We start from the raw sequence: 22939 nt of genomic DNA on the forward strand, positions 1-22939 counted from the left end.
GAAAAGTTTTTGAGCTTAATTAATCGGTGCGTGTGTGTATATATATTTCGTTCGCGATGAAATTAATTTAAAAATCAATTTTCGATTTGAGGAGTTATCGCGAATGCGATTATGAGGACAGGAGGGTGATGTGGATGTCAGTGGCAGGATGTGAACCGTGTGTCTGGATACGTGTAAAATACAAGGAATTTGTAAATATTAATTGGTAGGATAAAATAATAATGTTGTACCGTGTTATTTATATTTTAATATTAACAATCGTGATAATGTATTACAACTATATTTTGAGTACGCGTGAAATTCGTCATTCGAGCATCGAATAAATGCATCACCAAACCTTCGTTCGCACCTCGAAATACGTGTATCTATTAAACAAAATTTGGGAAAAGGTTTATCGAATTGTAGCATTTGGAAGATGAGTATATTCCAGCTAACTGAGTGAGTAAAAATTGGCTAACTTCCATGATGGATTGTTAATAATGTAAGAAATTATTTATTACTAATCGATATAAAAATTCGAATATTACGCTGATGCTATTTTTATTCGAAAAATGGGATATAGCCGAATATCATGAATTTTATTCACAGGCAGTTCTGGGGTATGATGACTTTCTGCTCATGCCACGTGTCAAGTAGATCGATAGTTTCACTTATGAAATACAATGGCACGATGGATAATGACAAAATAAATCGAAAATACGAAACAAAAATTATTTTATAGGAACCTCCGATTTAAAAAAAAATTGTCTTCGAATATTCATCACCATACGGTTACCTATGACACATACAGGGTATCTTGTATTTAGTGATACGACCAAGAAAGAAATTTTATATTTAAAAATAAATTGAAAATGGGAAACCAAAATTTTTCTATATGAACCTTCGTTTTCGAGAAAATTGTCTGCAAATATTCATCACCATACAGTTACCTATGACACATACAGGGTGTCTTGTATTTAGTGATATGACCAAGAAGGAGATTTTGTTTAAAAATAAATCGAAAAGCGGAAACAAAAATTTCTTAGTACGAGCCTTGGTCTTCGAGAAAATTGTCTTGAAATATTTGTTTGTACGCAGTCGTTGTACGTAATCGCGAGCTGATGGATGCCGACTGTTTATAATGGAAAGAGTAAGGCAGTACGCCTGATGCAAAGCAATTCGTTTCAGTGGAATTATTTATAAACACAAATATGAGCAAGGATATTAATCTACCGCGAAATCTGTTAGCCTTCGGAATACGAATGGAGGTACAGGTGTACCCCAGACATCATAAATACAATTCTTTGTGTTAACTGCGAGCGATAAACTTGTATTTCAATATGATGTAACATATTTACCCTTCTACCGAATTTACTTATGTGTACACATGTGCATTCAAAGTCTTTCACGACCACAGCAACTGACTAGACTGTTCAAATTTTCAAAATCAGAGACTCGATACTAATAATACTTAAAACAAAAATGATATTGGATGCAATTGTATTCGTGCATCCAGTATCATTTAATATCGGACCTCGACTTTGGTGTCACGAAAATTAACCCTTTCACGAGTACGATCGAAAATTTTGTGAAAACTACACTGTGCAAATAACATAGCACACATAGTAAGAAGAAAATTTCAAAATTACACGAGTAAAATTAGAAAATAATTATATATGTACGATATTTGCGATGAACATTTATCGGAGATCCTAGCCGCGGTGGCGCTAGTGAGTTAAGTGCAAGACCGCCTACGGGGTTAAATAGGAACCGAAGAAAGGCCTACTCTCGAAAACGAAGGCTCGCATAAAAAAATATTATTCCACATTCTTCCTCGTTTGTTAATACAAAATACACATGCTAATTCACATGACAAATATTGTACAATAAATATTGATGTAATAAAAGTATCACAATACGAAATAGCTGTGTCACCAGTCGCAAGACATTGCGTGTATTAAGTCTCGCGACATTTACAAAACTGTAACACCGTTGTTATTATCGCGAGAAATCTCTAATTTTGAAAATACACTGCCAGGGAAAGGAAAAATTTTCGTTTCCACGAATTATCGTCGTATATACCTGCAACGATCATCGTTATCGCGATAAAAGAGCTGCAATACTTCAAACACGTTGCGGAACGAGGCAAAAATTTTTGTTTCGACGAATTGTCATCATGTTTGCGTAATCCCGATGAAACGAAGGAAGATATTCGAATATTTTTGTAGGGGTTAACCGTAGTCGACTAATTGGCAGGTATCCTCGATGTGACAGTGGTGATAGAAGGAACGAAAGGAAGGGATGCATTTCGTGCATCGATGCATGGGCTTGCTAGTAGACTCATCATTAAGGCTACCTAGCAGGCCCTGCCTTAGACTAGGGATACTATTGGAATGTCGGTGAGTCGTATATGTAGAAAGCGGAGGTTTTATCAAGGAAAAGTCCTCGAACCTCCTTCAATGGCTGATCCTAACGTCGGAGAAAGTATAGTGTGTTCGAGAAAAGATGGCGCAGGGTGTTTTCATCCTCACGACTGACTATCTCCGCTGACAGTCCCAAAATTTAGAGACAGTGACCGTTATTAACCGAAAACGAAGACAAAGATCACTGACAGGCCATAGCAAGACCAAGTGAGATAGGACATGGCAGAATCGACATAGTCTTTGAAGTTATTATGAAACAGGAAACTAACACTGATACTGCCATATCCTATCTCACTCGATGATGATCTTCGTCACTTTTCAGCCAATAGTGATCACTGTCTGTAATCGAGGGAGTGTCAGCGGAGTTAGTGAGCCGTGAGGATGCAAACACGCTGCGCCATCTTCTCTCGAACGCGCTATAGGAATCCATCTGTCGGCCAGGGCGAGAACGATGCCGCTACAGTCGGAATGGAAAGTTCGGAGCGAAGCGTTTACTACGCGTTTAGGGCAAACTGTACGCGAATATAAATCATCGTAACCCGTCGTAATTGGGATCGTATAACTGAAATCGGGGGCCTGGCTGTCAGTGTAAACAGTGATAACGTGTTAAGAACAGCGAGAGAAGATTATGCGTAGGTAATTATGGTACAAGATGTTTCTCACTTACGCGTGACATTGGTTCTGCAAGAAGTTAAATTCCTCTTTGATCCTATCGCAGGATTCTCCGACTGTGAATTTAATTTGCTGCCCGGGTTGCGGTGGACCCTGCAATAAATTTACCAGAGAAACATTAGTAATCCGCCGGTGAAATTAATGATCTTGTTATTTCTTTATTGTCTTCAATTTCTTAATGCATGCACCTGACAGATGTTGCCCGAGTATTCGGGAGTAGCGACATTAACGTTCATTTTATTCGTTTCATTTTTCACTTTAACGTGCCCCGAGATATATTCGCTAAAGGGGGTATTATACTGTAATCCGGCTTATACAAATCGACTTTTTGCACATTTTTTCTGGGGAAACTACGATAATATTGGCATGCAATTTTTGGACACGAATTTAAATTATTCTTGGAGAATATTTACAATTCTTTTTTTAACAAAATGAATGAGAATTATGGAATTTTTTTATTTAATCTTGTAGCTATTGTAGGACACTTCTACAATTGCAAAACAGGAGCTTGTTGAAAGGAAAAATTCCCAATTTTGAAAAAACCAAATTCGAATATTTACAAATACTTTTGTTTTATTTCTGCGAATGAAAAAATATTTCATTATGGTTTTTCAACCTCTCTGCACTATGCACAATTCTAAGGGAGTACAAAGGGCTAGATTTAGGTTAGGTTACCTAACCCTTTGCACTACGTCGATGAGGCTAATTGAAAATTATATTCGACACGTTTCGAGCATGCGAAAAATTTGAAGAAATTCCAAAATAGAGTTAACTAAAATTAAATACACTTCCCATACACGATATTCCATAATTAAATCACAGATAAGAGGTTAGGAAAGTAATTCCTTTCCGCTCGAAAAAATTATGTCGCACCTGTCGAGTTCAGAAATTTTCAAAAATTCTGGCGGAAAATAAGAGATAGATTCGTTATCGACAAAAATTTTGTAGGACACGCGAGAAAGTTGGACCTAATTTCGACGCAGAATAGAGCTGTTTGGAAGGCTATTATATCGAAACTCCAAAAATACCTATTAGATTTCGCAGTAATAAACTACGGCTTAGTTGGTGAAAGCAGCGCGATATAGCGGTTAGAATATCTAACTACATCGTGTGTGGTATTACGTTATAACGTAGCAGCACGTAAAACACGAGCAAACTTTGCAGTCTAAACTTTGCTCTATTAATCGTTGCGCGTGTTACGCGGCAACCGCCGATGAAAGATGGCGTGTCGTTATCTTTTCGGCCGGTACGCGGCGCTCGCGTCGATGAAAAATAAAACCGACGTCATTCGCGTTTGTACCACGTTTCGATGGTGTCACTAGTGGGCCCCGACATACTTTTTAATAAAATGATTATCTAAATGGCATTTTATGGTAATAAAAATAATATAACGATAAAAAATCGAATATTGCCATATGTTTGATTAATTAGCGTTACGTTAACTATTTTATTGCGTTCGCGATTTATAACACTGTCACGAGGTGAACGAACTCATTACTCGATGGAGTATGTTAGTTTCGCGAGCAGTTGGTAATTTTATTATGGTTTCGAACTTCTGTGGTCGACGAGTTTAATTGTTCTGTTACGTTAAATCGCGTCGATATTGGGCGCAGTATTTTTATAATTACCGAATCGAGTATGCAAACCGAGGAATAGTTAAATTATTTTCGAATATAGTACGTTAATACGAAAAAGAAATAATTGGATGATTTTTAAACTTGGTATAGTAATTTGAAAAAGTATGTTCGAATAATTAATATTAAAAATTATGTTTTTAACGAAGTTTTTAATTCGGCAATTAGATATTATTCTAGGAAATAATTCCTGTAGAGGATTTGACGCTTGAAATATTTCCTTCGCCATACAAATCATTTATCGGTTTTCCAGACTCGCAAATTTGTCGAAAATACTGCGCGAGATAGGAACTTGACCTAAATTGCACGCCACGTATGATACGAAATCGCAGAGTATTAATTCAAATCGATCGAAAATAATTCAGATCGATCCGTATCTACCGAGATAACGAGCAAAATTGCTGGATCAAAAAATTACGAAAAATACCAAGCACCACGAAATTCGCTCGCAGGAGCGGAACAATTTCGTTAGGTATACATAACCTAAGACTTTCGCACACCACTGTGCATATTTACTCCACCAACGATAACCGCACTGTAAAACCCACGTGTATATAACGCGAGCCTGCGTGGACAACTTGTCAAGCCAATGCCAACATCGTTGTCCGACGAAAGAATTACGTCTCCACTTTTCAAAACCCCACAGACAAACCCTCGTTAAATCCCATTAACATTCATCAAGGCTCCGATTCTTCCACGAACTCGCATAACTCTCGATCCCAGTTCCAGCAAAGAAATTCAATTGCTTGAAAAAAGGAGAAGAAACGAGGAAGGAAAGACGAGAAGCAAAGACAAAGACGGAGCGCGACGGATGAAACGGGTTGAAGGAGGAAGAAAATAAGAGAGGGCGCGACGGAAGCCGACCGAAGCGCGCGACGTGAATACGCGTCAATGCCGCCGGTGAATAATTAATTTCACACAGCTGTTCACCGTGAAGGAGCGGAATGGATGCAGGAAGTAATGCGTTAGCCGATTCGCGGCCCCGCGAAGAAAAGGGGGTAATCAGAGGAGGCGTAGCGTAGAGGCGAGGCGGTGGCACGCACCGCTGCACCGCGGCAGACGGTAAACAGTAAAAGACATCTAAACGCCATCGGCGATCGCGCACGCGCGGTCGCATACACGATGTCGTAACGCGACGCAACGCGATAACAAGATCGCTGGCAGGTGGATACCGTGCTGCCCTCGGGGACCGCGAATCGGAAGCACTCGGGGAAATTCGGTCGCCCGCGGCACGGCATACCCCCCTCCCCTCCCCTTCTCAGAGATTCGATGGAACGCGAGTCTCCAGGCGCGACTCGAGCGCGAAAAATATGACGAAAGTTTCCAACCGAATTTCGTTGGATATTGTTGACGCGAGTCCACGATGCGGATACGCGAACGTGATTTCGAAAGTTATCGAGGTATATACCGCACGGTATAGCGAGATAGCACGAAAGGAGAAACGCGAGTTAGGTTATGATACATGCACGCAGTTGGATCGATGAAGGTTAGACGGATGGATGGTTCGCGGCGAACGAGTTTCATGCATCGGTGGAGTGTGGAAATCATAGGTTTTAAGCTTCCAGGCGATACCGGTGTATAAATAGTATATCGGCTTTTGAATCTTTCTTTTGGAATCTACGCTGAACTCGTTTGCCCGCGATGCTGTTTAGGCACGGGTTGAATCGAATCGTGTTAATGCTAGGGCCCTAAAAATTTTGTTAAATAGCATACCTCCTCGATCGGCACCAAAATTTGTACAAATTTCGAGAAAGTGGCGAGTAAATTTCGTAAACCCAAACCGCGTGTCTATAATTTTCTCGATAACAGATAAATAACTATTCCTCGTAATCACATACTATATAATTTTTCAGACAACATTAAAAAACCCATGTATCTTAAAAAATGAAGAAAATCCATGAAAAAATGAGATAAAAAAAGGAAATAAAAAAGAAAATAAAAACGACGGAAAAGTAAAAGAATCGGAACGCGAAAAAGAAGTTCGGCGAAATATTTGCTCTCGCTTCGGGACACCCCGTATAGCGGGTCTTATTCGTTACATTGGTCGGCATGCGCACACGATTACACGGGCGTATAGTCGAGGCTGGGTATAGTCAACACGATCTCGACTGACTGCAGCGGCTCGTAGAGAGAGAGCAAGTGTTAATTACATGTTTGCGGTGTCCACGAGGATTACACGCTACAACCGAAACTATGAACTTGCGAGGCTCGCACACGTGTACGTGTGCGTGCAAGTGCACGTGGGTGCCAATCGGCGTACACGTGTGGGCCAAGAGAGAGAGAGAGGGTGTTCTGTTAACTACATTCGCAGTGCCCAGCCTACGCAAGCGTCGTCCTTCGACCGACCTGTAGATCGTGTCGGATACGCTCCCCTACAAGCAGAGTCACGTTAGCCGACGAGTATCTCTGTTGGACTCGTGAAAATCGATCGATGCGACAACATCGTGTCGGAAAGACGGTTCCAGAGTGGACGTGTCGTACGTTGATCGACGTATAGGGTGGATGGTTCTCGAATAAAGTCCAACCGACTTTTGCCAGCGGTTTTTTCTTTTTTTTTCAGCAATCGATACACAGCTTCGGAAATTGTAAGGTCGAAGATCGGAACGAAATCTGATCAATTTCGAAGGGTGATAAATCTCGCATGGAATCACGAGTGTCTTTCTTTTTCCATAAATACGAGTGAGACAGAGATACGCAGGGGACAGAAGACCGTTTTTGCTGTGGGGTTTTTTCGACATGGATACGGTAGTGGCTTTGGCGATTGGTCGAAGATTGGGGTCGAATCTGAACGTTTAGAAGGGTGGGGGGTATCGTCCAACCACTCGGGAGCGTCTCCTTTTTAAGCTGAGTGCGAGTGAGACGCAGATACGAGACACGTGACACGCTTGGGCGCGTTTATTTGTATTTCTTAAGTGAGGTTAGAGATTCGCTTCGCGAAGTCGGTTCCGAGAATTGGGGAACAACGGTTATTCGCACTCCTACACGTATGTATAGATTCTCGCAAAATTAAACGTACACCTAACGTTGATCACGGAAAATGACGGAAAATTAATGTAAATACGCATATGTCAGCGTAAAAACATAGGATATATTCTATTTGCATATATTAACTGTTAACACAAAACGCAAGATATTTTAAATAAAGTTAATTGACTTAGCAGTTAAAATATGCAAATTGAATATATATTCTGTTTTTACGCTGACATGCGCGTATTTACATTAATTCGTCCGCCATTTTCCGTGATTAACGTAAATGTAGGCACAATTTTGTGAGCAACTGTATATAAATCGTAGCTATTTTTGACTGTTGGTCCCTGCGCAATTTTAACGGAGAATTAAAAAAGATTGAACGTTTGAATGTTAAGAATTTAACGTTAGAAATATATATATATATATATATATATATATTAATTTTTATACGCAGCGAATTTGTACAGTAAAGATAACTTAGCAATTATTTATTTATCGTACGCGTTAACACGAATTTTTATCTCGTCATGGACACTACTGTGATTTATTATATTTTTAAGCAGATAGCACCACTATTACACGATAATTTCATTATTCAGTTACAATGCATTTAACACTAGAACTACCGACCAACAATGTGTATCAAATTATAATATACATAGATAATAATAATTAAAGTGGCGTGATGAAAATAATTAGATGTACATAACACGTTTGTATCTCAATAATATTCAACGTTAATTATGCAAGTGCATATTCTCGGTAATTGCGGGGACAAAAATACCTGACATTTTTTAGCATTACATCTTGAATACTAAAAAAAAAAATCTGTTTGAAAACTTTGAAAACTTTGATTTTAGTAATTCTAACCTCAAAAACTACTCCCTTTACGTTACACCAATACGATAACTAGAGGCGAATTTGCAGATATTTTTTGAAATTCAAAATGGCAAAAAAGGTATGTCGAAAGAATTTTATTTCCCCGTTACAAAAGTAATAACTCACCAACCAATGATCTATTATAATTTTTTAATATTACATTGCTGATATTAAATTTTGTATTTGACCAATTTTAATCACCAATTTTATTTTTACCATTTTTGCCATTTTTAATATTTTTCGCATTAACCCTATCTAAAGCGAGTTATTTCGATTCCCATATAACGAAGTCGAGCTTAAAATCATTCTACCCGAATTAACCCCTTGCCCCACGATTTAAGTTCCGATGGCGTGTGCCATAATCAACAACAGCGTCGGTCACACGTCCGGCCATTTTAAGAACAACACGTGACCGCGGCAGAAAGACACGAGCGAAAATTAACCGCGAGCCTGACTAACGAAAATAATCGTTGAACGTTGCAGAAGCACGTCCAAATTACTATTTCCCTAGCCACGTAAATGACCAGTTTCCTCGACGAAATAAACGCGCAGGTACCCTCTCTGTGTTCCACGAAAACCTTCCAACTGATTGCTCTACTATCGGTCACGGACCACTCTACCACCCGGCCCAAATTTGTCTTAAAACGGCGAAAAAATTGTAAGGATGTAAAATAAATATTACTAACCATACTCCCGTTCGAGAAACGTCCAAGTTCCAATGGGGCGTGGCACGAGCAACAGGAAAGTCACTCACACGTCGAGCCATTTCGTCCGAACGCGGTGAAGAATAACACGCAACTGAGGCAAGGAAACATTCTCGAAAACTAACCACGAGCCTGTTCGAGCCTGACAATGTTTACATTCCGTCCTTCCAGAACCTACGCTTCTAACTACGTCATGTTTGGCCCGATTTCATCACGACTTTCACACGATATTTTAAACGAAGAGGCTTAATATACAGGGAATGTGTAACTGCTGGTACAAACCGGAAGTTGGAGATTCTACGTGAAAAACTGCGTAAAAAATATAGAATAGACTTTTTTCAGTCGAAGCTTCGTTGTCGAGAAAATCAACTTTGAATATGCACCGAGCACGCGTGCATTTAGGTTAGGTTGGGCGGTTGGGCCGTCGGCGTACTGGCACATTCGGTGGATATTCAAGGTCGATTTTCTCGATAACGAAGCATCGAACGAAAAAATTTGATTCTATATGATTTATTCAGTTTTTCGCGTAGAATCAGTACCTGCCAATTTGTATCACCAATTATCAATGACCAATGATCATTTTAATGATCATGTGAAGTATATGTCAGTCTAATAATCGATAAAGAAAATTACGAGGATGTAAATGAAATATCACTCACCATATTCTCGTTCGAAAACTGTTCCGATGGGGCGTGGCACGAACAACAGAAAAATCGGTCACACGTCGAGCCATTACGTCCGAACGCAGCGAAGAATAACACGCAACTGAGACGGAAAGACGACGACGAAAATCGACCACGAGCCTAACCTGTATTGTTTACGTTCGGCTCCGTCTACCCCGCCTCTCACCTGCGACGCTCACGTTTCGTTCGATTTCCTTACCGCGAGTCTCGCACTCGTTTATATCGTAGACAAAGGGAATATAATACCGCCTGAAAATATAGGGTGTTCAAAAATTAACGCAAGATTTGAATTTTGCGGCATTTCTATGGTAAAGTATTACTAACGAAAAAAAAAGAGCGTGACAGCTGACAGTTAAGAATTATTAAAAATGGAGACTATACGAAAGAATAACGCAATATTTAATTAACACGTTAAGTGCCACAATATTTATAATATTTACAATTTTTAATTAACACGTTAAGCGCCATAGCGGTCCCTAGGGATCCCTAGGCTTCCCGTTCGGGCCTCGCTGGTCCGTACGGCCCAGAAGGGTCCGCGTGACGACTAACTATGGCGTTTAACGTGTTAAAAACCTCTATTTTCATTCAAAATTATTTCTCGCGTGAATTTTATGGAAAAGGCTGTATTTTCCAGTTTCAAAGTAATATTTCGTCGTTGAATATCGAAGACAACATTTTTAGATATTACGTTCCTCGAATTACCGCTTATATTCGGCCATGTTTAATCTTCTAAGTGCCACGCACCCTCGGAAAGAATTATCAATACATTATCGTGCAATTTATTCAAAATTCCCGAAACATAGTGATTTTCTGAAGATCCTAGATTACAATGCCCACTTAACCCCCTTTGACTACTGTGGGCACTTAAAGGCGCTTAGAAATCGTTGTATTTGTAATTATTGGAGTAGACGTAAGTAGTTTATGACGTGGCCTGAAAGGGTCTACATGTAGTGGGAGAATTTTCGCATTGTGGAAGAAGACCCAAAAATCCTGGGTCAGTTGTCGAGAAGAGACGTACTCTCTAAATCTCTAAAATAATGCCTTTAACCTCTGTTATTTTGCCCACGTTTTAATTTTTATCCAGCTCCTAATTTAGCAGTGATATTGTAGATACCCAGAGGCGTTCAAAGTTTCTCTCGCTGTTAAATTTTAAGCATGCACGGTAATAATTTAACGCAGAAAACAAAAAAATAACTAACATTGCTTCGACATAGTGGAATATTATTCGAATATACAATAATTTCTCAGAAATGCACACCTAAAATGAAAAGCTTCACCTTTTTCGGTGTACCTCGCAAGTATATGCCTACCTATGATACAATACGTCAGATCCGTTTTAACCACTTGTGGTGGCAAGAAATTCACTGACGCGTGTGTCAGAACGGTCCAGTGTTTCGTAACAATTGCCTAACGACGTGTGTACCACGTCGTTGGCGATTTTGTGACAAAGCATTACGACGTGCGTGACACGTCTGTCCAGCGCAAGTGGTTAAAACCCGCCATAGTCGAAAGGTTTAACCCGGTATACCTATTGTAGACACTTGGGTGGTGGTAAATAAATAATAGAACTATTTATTAGGTAATAATAATGGATTGACAATATGTGGTGACGATTAAGTCTACGAATATAGATATATCAACTGCAACTAAAGATTACAACTCGACTTAACAATACAATTACAACTCAGTCCGTTACAACTAAAATAGAACTCTCTTCTAATCACTCTTCCCAAGAACTGTTTCTATAAATTCTACACGAAAACTGTCCCCGCTAACCACTTTTGCCAATCCTTTTCCCTTTGCACTCGAGAGGCGCCCTTCAGTCGCCATTTGATAAAATTTCGAAGCTCGATATTAATTAATATAACAAATTTAATGTAACATAACAGTATGCGAGGTATCAAAATCAAATAATTCTATAATTCTATTATTACACAATTCTTTATTTACTGCTCAAAAAAGTATCGTCAATTTTTTATTAGAGAATCTTTGAATTTCTACTCTTCTCTAGCCAAAAACTCGTCGATTGCAAAGAGTTATATATTCCCCAAAAGCGTCCCCCGACATGACCGAATATGGTCATGGTAAGGGCCTGACGCATCGCCGGTGTTTTTCCGACCGACCTGACCCTCGAACCCTCGGAGACCTTCCAAACTAAAGTCACCTATAGACGAGGTGGTAATCCTGCGATGCTACACTATTTTGTACTAAAAATGATCGTAAAACAACGTTTCATAATTGCACATTACCGTGTGCAATTTATCCGGAATCATGGAAAAATAGGAGGCCGCTGCCGAGAAAATACGCGGACACGTTCGGCTGCCATCGGTTTGCACGCGTAACGAACGCGAATCAGATTAGCCGGAGCAGTTACCGCTCCCCTTTGGAAAAGCAAACGCGAAACGAGCGATCTTTAATCGCATCAATTATTCCGCGTAGCTCCGCGCGAGTCATCAATCTTGCGGGAACGTCGGTCCGAATCGAGCGATCCGTTCGCATTGGCCCGATAATTTGCGAAACTCCGTTGATTACCCCTGGCCGGATGAAAAGGAAACAAAAAGGTCGCTGATTAATCAGCGTCTGCATCTCCCGGCGGCCCGCGTAAGTTCCACCCAGTCGAGTATGCATTCTCGAGAAGCTCCGCGAAGCGTCGAGGAGCATCATCGTGGAACAAGAAGGAAGAGAAGGCTAGACCCGAGTTATCTCGGGTTAAGCTGCAAGTGCATCGGGTACCTCCTGACCTCGATCACAATCCGGCCGTTGTAATCGAATGAACCGAGGAGCCCTGGTCCCTCCTTCCACGGTTCAGCTGTCGACCAACTGAATCGATCGCGGAATCCATCGAGTCCCTTTGTCGGGCAGATTCTTGCGGCTCCTATCCAGCTATTCCCTCTGTGCTCCTTTATCCACCGGAAAGAAACTCGATCGTCTACTTTCGCTGAAATATTGAATTCCGGGACGAAATCAAGGTTGCTCCGGGGAGAATAGGAAGTGATAAACGAGGGGCCGAGGATCGGGGGTCCTAGAAAATTTCTGGCCTACTACTTAGGTTCATGCCAGGGGTTACCGCAGAGGATGAAACACGAAAGTTTAACTTCTAATTTCGTCTGCTTAAAGTGGGAGACGATTATTGCACGCGTGATCCAAATTAAAGAATTTTTATCGGGATCTTTTACGAGGAAAGATATGAAAATATGAGGAAAGACTTGATATCGATGAAGACAGAAAGCCTAGAGCAGCAGATCACTATGACAAAGAATAAAAAGAAAAGGGGCCTGAAGAATTTCTTTAGATTGTCGAGTTACATTATATTGATGACTATCTGTGCATATATTCATCTAATTTTAAACGAGTTATAATCAAAATTAGAGGGACATATTGATGAAGGCAGGAAGCCTAAAGCAGAAGAAGACCACAATGATAAAGAATAAAAAGAAAGGGAAATTGAAGAATTAATTTCTTTAAAGTGTTTAGTTACACCACGTTGATGATTCTCTATGCATACATTCACCTAACTTTGTACACGTTATAATAAAAATTATAGGAATATACTGATCAAGACAGGAAGCCTAGAGCAGAAGACCATAATGATAAAAAAAAACAAAGGAAAGAAAACTGAAAAATGAATTTCTTTAGATTGTTTAATTAGACGACTTTGATGATTGCCTAATGCATATATTCGCCTAACTTTATACACGTTGTAATAAAAATTATAGAAACATACTGATAAAGGCAGGAAGCCTAAAGCAGAAGGAGACCACCATGACAAAGAATAAAAAAGGAAGGGAAACTGAAAAATTAATTTCTTTAAAGTGTTTAGTTACACCACGTTGATGATTCTCTATGCATACATTCGCCTGATTTTATACGAGTTATAATCAATTGTAAAAACTGTTTGTTTGCCCTCGTCAAATACTCGCGTCTTCGATACAACGCGTTCATACACCGTATGCGTTCTACGCAGCTTGTTGCAGCAGTTTAAACGGTTCTTAACGCAAGCGGCACTTTGCGGCTTTTAGAGCGTTTCGGCTAATGCGCTAAAATGCACTTCGTTACGCTGTGCACCGCAATGCAAACCGGCCAGCACACCGTGCATTCACTCCACACCCGCTGTGGTGGAAATAACGTATAGTTACCGACGCTGGAGATTTTCGCAGTTCGGAAGCAAATTTGTCCCTGGCACGGGGATTTCCGGGCCGAGCATCGCGACGCGTGAGAATGCCTCGCGTGAACCGGTAGAATCGGATGCGGCTTAAGAATTATGGAAACCCGCCGTAACGAAATGCGAAAGGGGGTAACTCGAAGGTAATAGCTTCGAGTCATCGAAATAACTGTTAGAAAAAATTAATAGTAATTGATAATTGGCATAAACTGCGAAATTATTGTTCCTGTGAAAAGGTGAATTAGAAGATGTAATTATTAATATTGGAAAAATACCAAGTTAGTTGATATCACTGGTTTTGAACCTTCTACTTTTGGAATTAGTGATCAAACTTTAATTATTATAATAGGAATCTGTATAGTATAGTATACTGAGTATTACTATATGTATAGTATAGTATAGTATAGTATAGTATACTGAGTGTCCCATTTAACTTTAACATCTAAATTACTATCATTATTATAATAATGAGCTTGGAATATGCTTCAAAATGTCTTTAGAAAAATTATTTTATTCCTATCTTACGTCTTGAAAATACTTATATGTTCAATTTAAATAGGACACTCTGTATATTACATACAGTTATTTACATTGATAATTGTGCGCAGATCCGTGAAGATTATTAAACATTTATATATTATTTACTCAAAAATTCCAGATTAAAAAGTGTCGCATTTATAAAGATTTTAAACGTTGGATTAATATCTTTTGATATATCGGTAATTAAAAAATTCGATAAAGTCACTTCGAGTTAATCCCTCGAGACGTGTTAATTTCCCGAAAACACGCCCCTTTGTGTATTGTCTTTCCGATTTTTCCGCTGCAAATACGAGACTATCGATATCGCGTTTATCGTACGATCGATTTGTCGCCAAGATCCCCAGATTTCCCGCCACAATTATCGTATCATTTTTGGAAGCAGCTTATCGAAGAATAAACCTTTACGACACCGGTTATTCGACTTGGACATTACGAGTTTTTATCAGCATGGAAATATTTTCAGCTCTGTTATCTCGCCCGATCGATTCCGCGTAAATTTAATTTTTCATCTAACGCACTTACCTACGCTGTTGTGGCGCCATGTTTTCCTTGAGCGACGACAGCGCACTCCCAGCATGGCGAATACACCGCCAGCGATCGTCGTAGAAACTTTGAAGACGACATTAGCGCACCCTATCCTCGATTGCAGCGAATGGGAAGTAACGAAATTATACGACACTCTACACTACACAAGGACACTCGCGAATCTAATTTTTACCCCGATCTATTCCGCGCCAATTTCATTTTTCGTCTAACGGACTTCTCTACGCACTGTCACGCCGCCTATGTTTTGCTTCCGCGACGACAAGACCCCTCTAACGCGACGATGATAATGCTAGCGACTGCCGTATAAAATTTAGACGACACGTGTATATGCTATTCACGACTACAGCGAATGGGAAGTGACGAAACGATATGACACTCTATACCGCACAAGAACACTCGCAAATCATATTCTTTCCCCGATCTATTCCGCGTAAATTTCATTTTTCATTTAACAGACTTTCCTACGCACTGTCACACCGCCATGTTTTTCTTCCGCGAAGACAATGCCCTTCTAGCGAGATGACAGCGCCCCTTTAGCATGGCGACGACAGCATCACTCTAGCACAGCAGCGACAATGCTAGCGATCGCCGCAGAAAATTTGAAGACGATACTAGCTCATCCTATCCACGATTGCAGCGAATGGGAAGTGACGAAACTATACGATTATTCTACACCGCACAAGCACACTCGCGAATCATTCTTTCCCCGATTTATTCCGCATAAATTTTATTTTTCTTCTAACGAACTTCCTCCCGCAATGTCACGCCGCCATGTTTTTCTTCCGCGAAGACAATGCCCTTCTAGCGAGACGACAGCGCCCCTTTAGCGTGGCGGCGACAGCATCACTCTAGCACAGCAGCGACAATGCTCGCGACCGTCGTAGAAAATTTGAAGACGACACTAGCTCATCCTATCCACGATTGCAGCGAATGGGAAGTGACGAAACTATACGATTATTCTACACCGCACAAGCACACTCGCGAATCATTCTTTCCCCGATTTATTCCGCATAAATTTTATTTTTCATCTAACAAACTTCCCCACGCACTGTCACGTCGCCATGTTTCCCTCGCACTACGACAGCGCCCTCCTAGTGCAGCGACTACAGCGCTAGCAATCGTCGCAGAAAGTTTAAAGACGACAATAGCGTATCCTATTCGCGACTATAGCCAATGAGATGCGACGAAACTATATGATACTCTACAATGCACAAGGACACTTGCGAATCATATTTTTCCCCGTCGTACTCGACTGCTGACCGCATGGAACTTATCACGCTAGATAAAACGCGATAAACATTGTTTGACGCGAAATAATAACGATGTCACGGGCTATTTATTTCTCGCGAGATTCCGATCCCGTGGAAGGGAAACGTAAATCCATCTTCGTTTCAGCTCGAACGGGGTTCCAATGGCACGCGAGGAATCGTTTCGACGAATCGCTTTATCGCGTGAAACTGGATGAAACCGAACGACGATCAACAGACGCGCGAAAGAAATCTGCGCGGTTTTATTACCTACCGTCGATCTTAACTACAACGCCAACTACTTCGCTCGATCGGCGCTGAGAACCGCGACCGGCAAATTCTTATCGCCCGACCTCTCGTTGCGATTTTGTCATTTTCTTTTCCCATCCTAAAAATAAACCTTTAATGCGGTTAATAAATAGTTCGCGCGTACGTCTATCGTGACGAACCGATATCGTGGATGGTGAATCTTACACGGTGATATATTTAGTAGATAAAAGCTGTAAGCATACAAGTGGAAGTTCTTATTCTATTCTACGAATAGAGGGAGCAGTTTGTTCACGAGTAGCTACGTTCTGACGTACATGAAATTATTATCTACACGAACAATGTTTACGAGAAATCGAAGTTTCTTGTCTCACAAGATATATTTCGGAGAATTTTGTTGATTTAAATTGAAATTTAATTTTCCCCCTTGGTCATTTTTTTACCTGGATTTTTCTCGTAATAGCTAATATACGAGGTAGAATTAAAATAACTCTGAGATTCCCTTTGATTAGATGCGATACGTGTTGACTACACATTTTAAGATTTTTAATTATTATTTATTTTAATTTGTACGGTACTTTTAGGTTAAGTTTCGTAAAACGTATGTTTATAAAATTTGGAATTGGTATAGGTTAGATTCCTTCGTGATATTCGATAGAGAAAGATAGCTATATAGGTTAAGTCATCAATAGAAAAAATCATATCTGAATGTTGAAAAAAAGTAAATATTTATTTACAAGATTTATTTTCCTACAAATACGCCTGCGAGCATGATCCGACCTGCACTTTGTAGAATTCTATGTTATTTCAAATACAAATATTTCTCTCGATGTTCTACCAAAGCACGAAAAGCAGATACTTGAAGAATGAATATTTTCTCGAACGAAACGAGCATAAAACACGATTGAAAGCCCTAAATGAAACGTGTGTTTAAAAAATTGTAAACGCATAAATCATACACGTCGACCATCTTAATACGCCTGTACACAAAATAACCAGAAAATGTACTTAAAGGTGAAAAAAACATGTACTTGCAGCTGCGTCGTCCAACCTGTCATGCTCAACTTTCCCCATGGCCATTTTTTCCAATTACTGTCAAACAACGAACATAACCTGTCCCACTTACGGTACCCATCATCCCACACAACGCAATCCAATCTGAAATAACACTTTTACACCGTATTTCTTGTACACATTGCGACACACGCTAATCCTTTCCCCGTCGTGCACCGAAATTAACCACTGAGCTACAAGAAAACCGCAAAACTTCAACGCTCGATACCCCGAGCAATCGCGAAAGAATCCAATCTCTCGTCTACTGCCGAGACGCGAAAACAGGCGGGCACAGGCTTTCTTTTTCCCGTCGGTAAAGTCGCGGTCATTCCTAACCCCACTCGCGGAATCTCTGGTATTCTCATCTTCGTCTCTGTTTCCCTTTCCTCTCGCCCTCTGCTAGCAGGAGTATCATTAAAATCGGCCGAGCCTGCTACGTAGTAAAGTACACGACGGTGTCGCCCTCTCGGCGCGAGGGTCTGTGGTCAGAGGTTACGCCGGCGGAGACTAGGTAGTTGCTAAATTCTCGAGATGGTGGAGCCGCGAGTGAACCGAGAGGGGAATATTTGGCGAGACAGAGCGGCAAAAGGTCGACGTGGAAAGAGGATAGCGAGGGTGGGATAGAGAACGGCTGAAATTGCGGAGAAAGAGGGGCAAAGGTGGCCACGGATGAGGGAAGTTGCGGTTCCCGTGGTCGCCGCGGTTGCGGCTTAGGCAAATTGAGATAGTTCGCAAACCACCGACCAGCTGACCTAACCGTCACGCCAGGATGCTGGCGGGCCCGCGGCTCCTGGGAGAATTTCGCAGTTCAAAAGGAAGCGGTGAATGCGAGAAGCTCGTTTCGATAGCGAGCTGCCTGCGGTCACTGGCAAAAAATACTTACCGACGGACCGCGCTCGCGTAAAATCGCTCGATTCGCAGAAATGTTTCTTCGAAACGAATCGACCGGCTGTGCTCGCTCGCGTCTCCATCGGTCTATGGAAAAAACTCTCGGCCAAAGGCGTTCGTGGAATCGGTTCTCGCGCTACCGTTGCCAGTGTTTCTTTGTTGCGGGGAATAGCTTGAAAATATCGTCGGCGCGGTAATTGTTTGGGGACTGGTGGTTTGTTTGTAACACGGGGAGCGGCCTAGGGAGTAATTTGATTACTCTGTTGGTAATATCGACGTAAAAGTGAAAGGAAGATAAGTGACCGAATTTCATTTTAAATTCTATTAAAATAAATAGACTGTCGGAGAAGAGATAATAGAAAACCGATAGCGAGTTTATTAGAGAAATATCAAGGCGATTTAGATAAAAAGAAATTACAGGAATCTGCCAAGTACAAAAATATTTCCAAGATTCTAGATTCTTACTTCGTATATTTTTATTTAGCTAGTATTATGAAAATTTTTGTAAATTTAGGAAGAAATTATTCAAACTAATTTTCGTCTCTATTTAAACAATTTTTAAAATGTTTTATTTTCATTCGGATTGTTGTATATATTTTTCGAAGAACGATACGGTTCGTCATGATATTGTAAACGACTTTGTACACGCGAGAACAAAAGGCTACACATTTTTATAAATAGATATTAGAAATCACAAGCCTTAACTCGAGATCTAATATAAAATTAACGTTATCGGTAAGCTATGATCAACATTATCGGCACGTATTAAATTTACCGAGTCATCGAAAATATCACTGCGATATCGAAGCTTTGAAAATCATATCCGGAAAACATTTTATCGAGAGATCGATACTGCGATAAAACTTGTTCTACAAACACCATAAATCGATCTTGATCGCCTATCGCTTATCTCGAGTACGTCCTTTGGATGGCCGCGTCGATATGAGTAGTACGGTTTTTGACTTTATGCTTCGAAAGAACATCTAATACGAATTACCACTGCTCCATTCACGAGTAAACAATTATTTCGATAAATATTTTCAATCTGAATCCTATGTTCCACATAAAAGATACATTTTACTTCACAAAACTGCAAACCTCGAACAAACAGTTGCATACCTAACCTCAAAGAAACTCTAACCCCTTTCCCCGAAACCAAACTCACCATCCATTGAAACAAAAATTTCAAATAGAAAAATTAAAACGATGAATATAATCTTTCACTTTAAAAAATCAAGATGGTACCCTGTAAGCGATCTTTAGAAAACGCTACGTTAATAGTCAGAGGCAGGTAAAGTCTTCAACTGTTCACGTCTAAAATACTTAAGAATATCGATGGCGAGACGATCGGTCCATTGGTGCCGAAGCCTTTGAAAAAGAAAATTTTCGAAACATTCGTATACTCCTCCATCCTACGGCCACATTCCTAACTGAAAATACGAGCCCGCGCAAAATTTCGATCGTTTGATAATGAAACGCGCGCTTCCCGTTTGAAACCGACGTACCATCAGCGTGGTGCAACATTACACACGTCCGCGATAGAGGGAGGGAGTGAGCGAGTGTATGGAGGGACAGAGAGCGCTGCAATTACAAACGGGACCTGCTGGTATCGCGACGTCGATCAAAACGGCTGAGCACCACTGGCAGTAGGTAAACAGTACTGTATTGTATTTGTGTGCTTAGCCCGGCAAATATTAGCCACCATATCGCTTATGGTGCTTGTTGAGCGAGGGTGATGGTCGATAGTTTCCGTGGTGGGAGCGGTGAAGAGGCTTCGTTCGTGAGCGTTCCGTGAGCGAGGGCGCGCGTGTATACGCGACGCGGCTCACAGGCTTAGGCTCGTACATAAGCACGCAATACGCATGTCGCCGGGCCTGCTGGCGCGGTGTGTGATTCGTGGCTGAGTGTGTTTGTCCATCCGTCCATATAGGGCTGTTTGTCCTTGCTCTCCTTGTTTGAAGAACGTCGGGATCCCGGTCTGTGCAAACTCCTCATTATTGCGAACAATGTACACAGGGTATAGCGCGTGCGTGCGTGCGTGCGTGCGTTTCCGTGCTCTCGCGTATTCGCCAGCATACGCACTCGCGCACACGCGTCGCACCGACGAGACCCGGCTCACCGACCGTGTGCCACGCTTGTGTGCCGCTCTACACTTCCCTGCACTCGGACGCGAATATACACACGCGCGTATGAACGGACACGTGTACGAGCGGCGCGAACCGCCGTGTATATGTATATCATCGAGGCGCGATCGAATTTTTTTCGCGACCCGGTGAAAACGTTCCTCCACCCGCTGGCACGCTGATTGCACACAGAAGCTCGAGTGTTCTCGTTGGCTTCGATTGCGCTCGTTTAACCCGGCGAGAGCATAAAACCGCGAATCAACGCGCGCCAGAGTACGAGATTGCATTAAGAAAAAGGATTCGATGACGCGTGAAACGCGATCACGGACTTCGCGTTCGCTCGTTTTTCCTTCTCTATTTTTCTCCCTCTCTTTCTTTCTTCGTCCTATATGCACGATCCCTTGTATATCAGGCGACGGGAGGAAGCGGCCAATCGAGTGGAAGAACGACAGCGAAGCGACGGTGGCGACACCACGGCGTAGATGGCGCGGCAGTCGCGCTCGCGATTAAGCACTTCTGGACTTTGAAAGTACAAACACGTCCGCGCGGAGTGTCGTCGAGAGGAACGCGTCGTCGCTCGGCTCCCGTTAAATGCCAGGCACGATTTTAATTTGTAATCAGGACTCGCCGTTCGAAATAAGTAATCGATACGCGTCGGTGAGAGCCGAGGGGCTCTCGCGGTGAAACAGACTCGGCTGCTTTCCGGCCGGGCTACACGGCCGTCTACGACCGGGGCATGAAACTCGTACGAAGGCATTTTAATGGTGACGAGGGTCCAAGTACCATTTCCCGAATTCGGCCATTAACGCGGAAATTGACGGCAGTTTTAGGGCGGACCGTCCCAAATTGCCCGGAGCCCTTCAATTTCGTAGTCGATTCCGTCTCCCTTTCCCCCTCGCCCGGCGCAATAATCCACACCGGCCGGCACAGGAAATTCGCTGGGGGAAGGCCGCTATTCATGGCGCAACCCTGTTGTTCTCACCTACTCACCGGCTTGCTTAAAACTTCCAGTTTCTTCCTTAATTATACCACGAACAGGACCCACTCCCTATCCTCGTCCGATGGTGCGCGAGTGAACCGGACGATGCGAGTGCGAGAGAGATGGACAATATACTTCGTGGTGTTTACGCGTGGTGAATTGGTCCGGTACTTTTTTCTCTTCTTTTTACCGTATTTTTGTTTCTTCCCAATCTTTTTACTTCTACATTTTTATCGTGAGAACGAATTTTTCTTTTTTCTAACCTTTTTTTCTCCTCTCTGTTTGGTTACAGAAGTTTAAGCTTGGTAAGGTGATTCACAGATGGAGCGACGGTCGGGCCACCATATTGGGGTGGATTTATAATCGTGTCACATGGCGTCTCTACGATTCAAGTTCACGAGTGTTGTATTTTCATTTGTACCAGAGTTATCGGCAATTTGACGTGTCTCGAAGAAAATGGGAACATCTTTGTTAACGACGGTAAGACAAATTTATTCGACAATCCGGCCAATGGTCTCTGCCAGAGATTCTTCGAAGTATATTAAATCACTCCACGTCTGCTAAATTGACAGATATTTATGGTTACGTATTTTACTCGACCGAACAGATATACGAGGAAAATGTTTCGCGATATTTCGGTTTGTACGAAAAATTCTAATTTTTAATAACTTTTAATTGTACGATGGTTAATAACGTTCATTTTATTTTTGTAGATGTCGCATCGGGAAGGAATTGTTTTTACCGATTCGGAATACAGTTCAACGATCGTCGAGGGAGTAAAAAATTCTTGGCATAGCGAATTCAGCGAATTGTTTTTCTGCCTACGTGTGTAGCAGCGTAGATTAAAATAAACACCGAACGACGCGAATGGGCGAGCGTGGGATACGCAAATGATAAATGAGAGGATGAGCGCGAACAGCGATAATTGTGCAGCGATTATGCACAGTTAACCAGAGAACGTAAGAACGGCTGCGTGACAGGGAACCGAAAGCGGAACAACAATGTTTCGAGGTGTGAAATTATTGAAAGCAAGATATTTAGATTCGTGATACGAGTTCTACACAATTTACACGTGTACCTTATTTCGATTTTTCTCTTTTTTTCTTTTAGTTATTTATTCGAGAGACGAGGATGTAATCGATTCTACGATGCTAGGAATTTACAAGAGGATGAAGGATATTTACAGATGA

General features: G+C 41.4%; 1 protein-coding gene across 1 annotated transcript in view; it reads right to left on the minus strand.

The window, feature by feature from the left end:
• Positions 1-22939, minus strand: part of LOC108545401 (protein groucho-1) — a 102578-nt gene that overhangs the window by 62784 nt on the left and 16855 nt on the right. The window contains 1 exon segment of the mRNA XM_017896981.1: positions 3070-3167. Coding sequence (XP_017752470.1) covers positions 3070-3167 — 98 coding nt within the window.

Source organism: Eufriesea mexicana, unplaced genomic scaffold (assembly GCF_001483705.2).
Source record: "Eufriesea mexicana isolate 0111107269 unplaced genomic scaffold, ASM148370v2 scaffold437, whole genome shotgun sequence".
NCBI classification, from domain to species: Eukaryota; Metazoa; Arthropoda; class Insecta; order Hymenoptera; family Apidae; genus Eufriesea; species Eufriesea mexicana.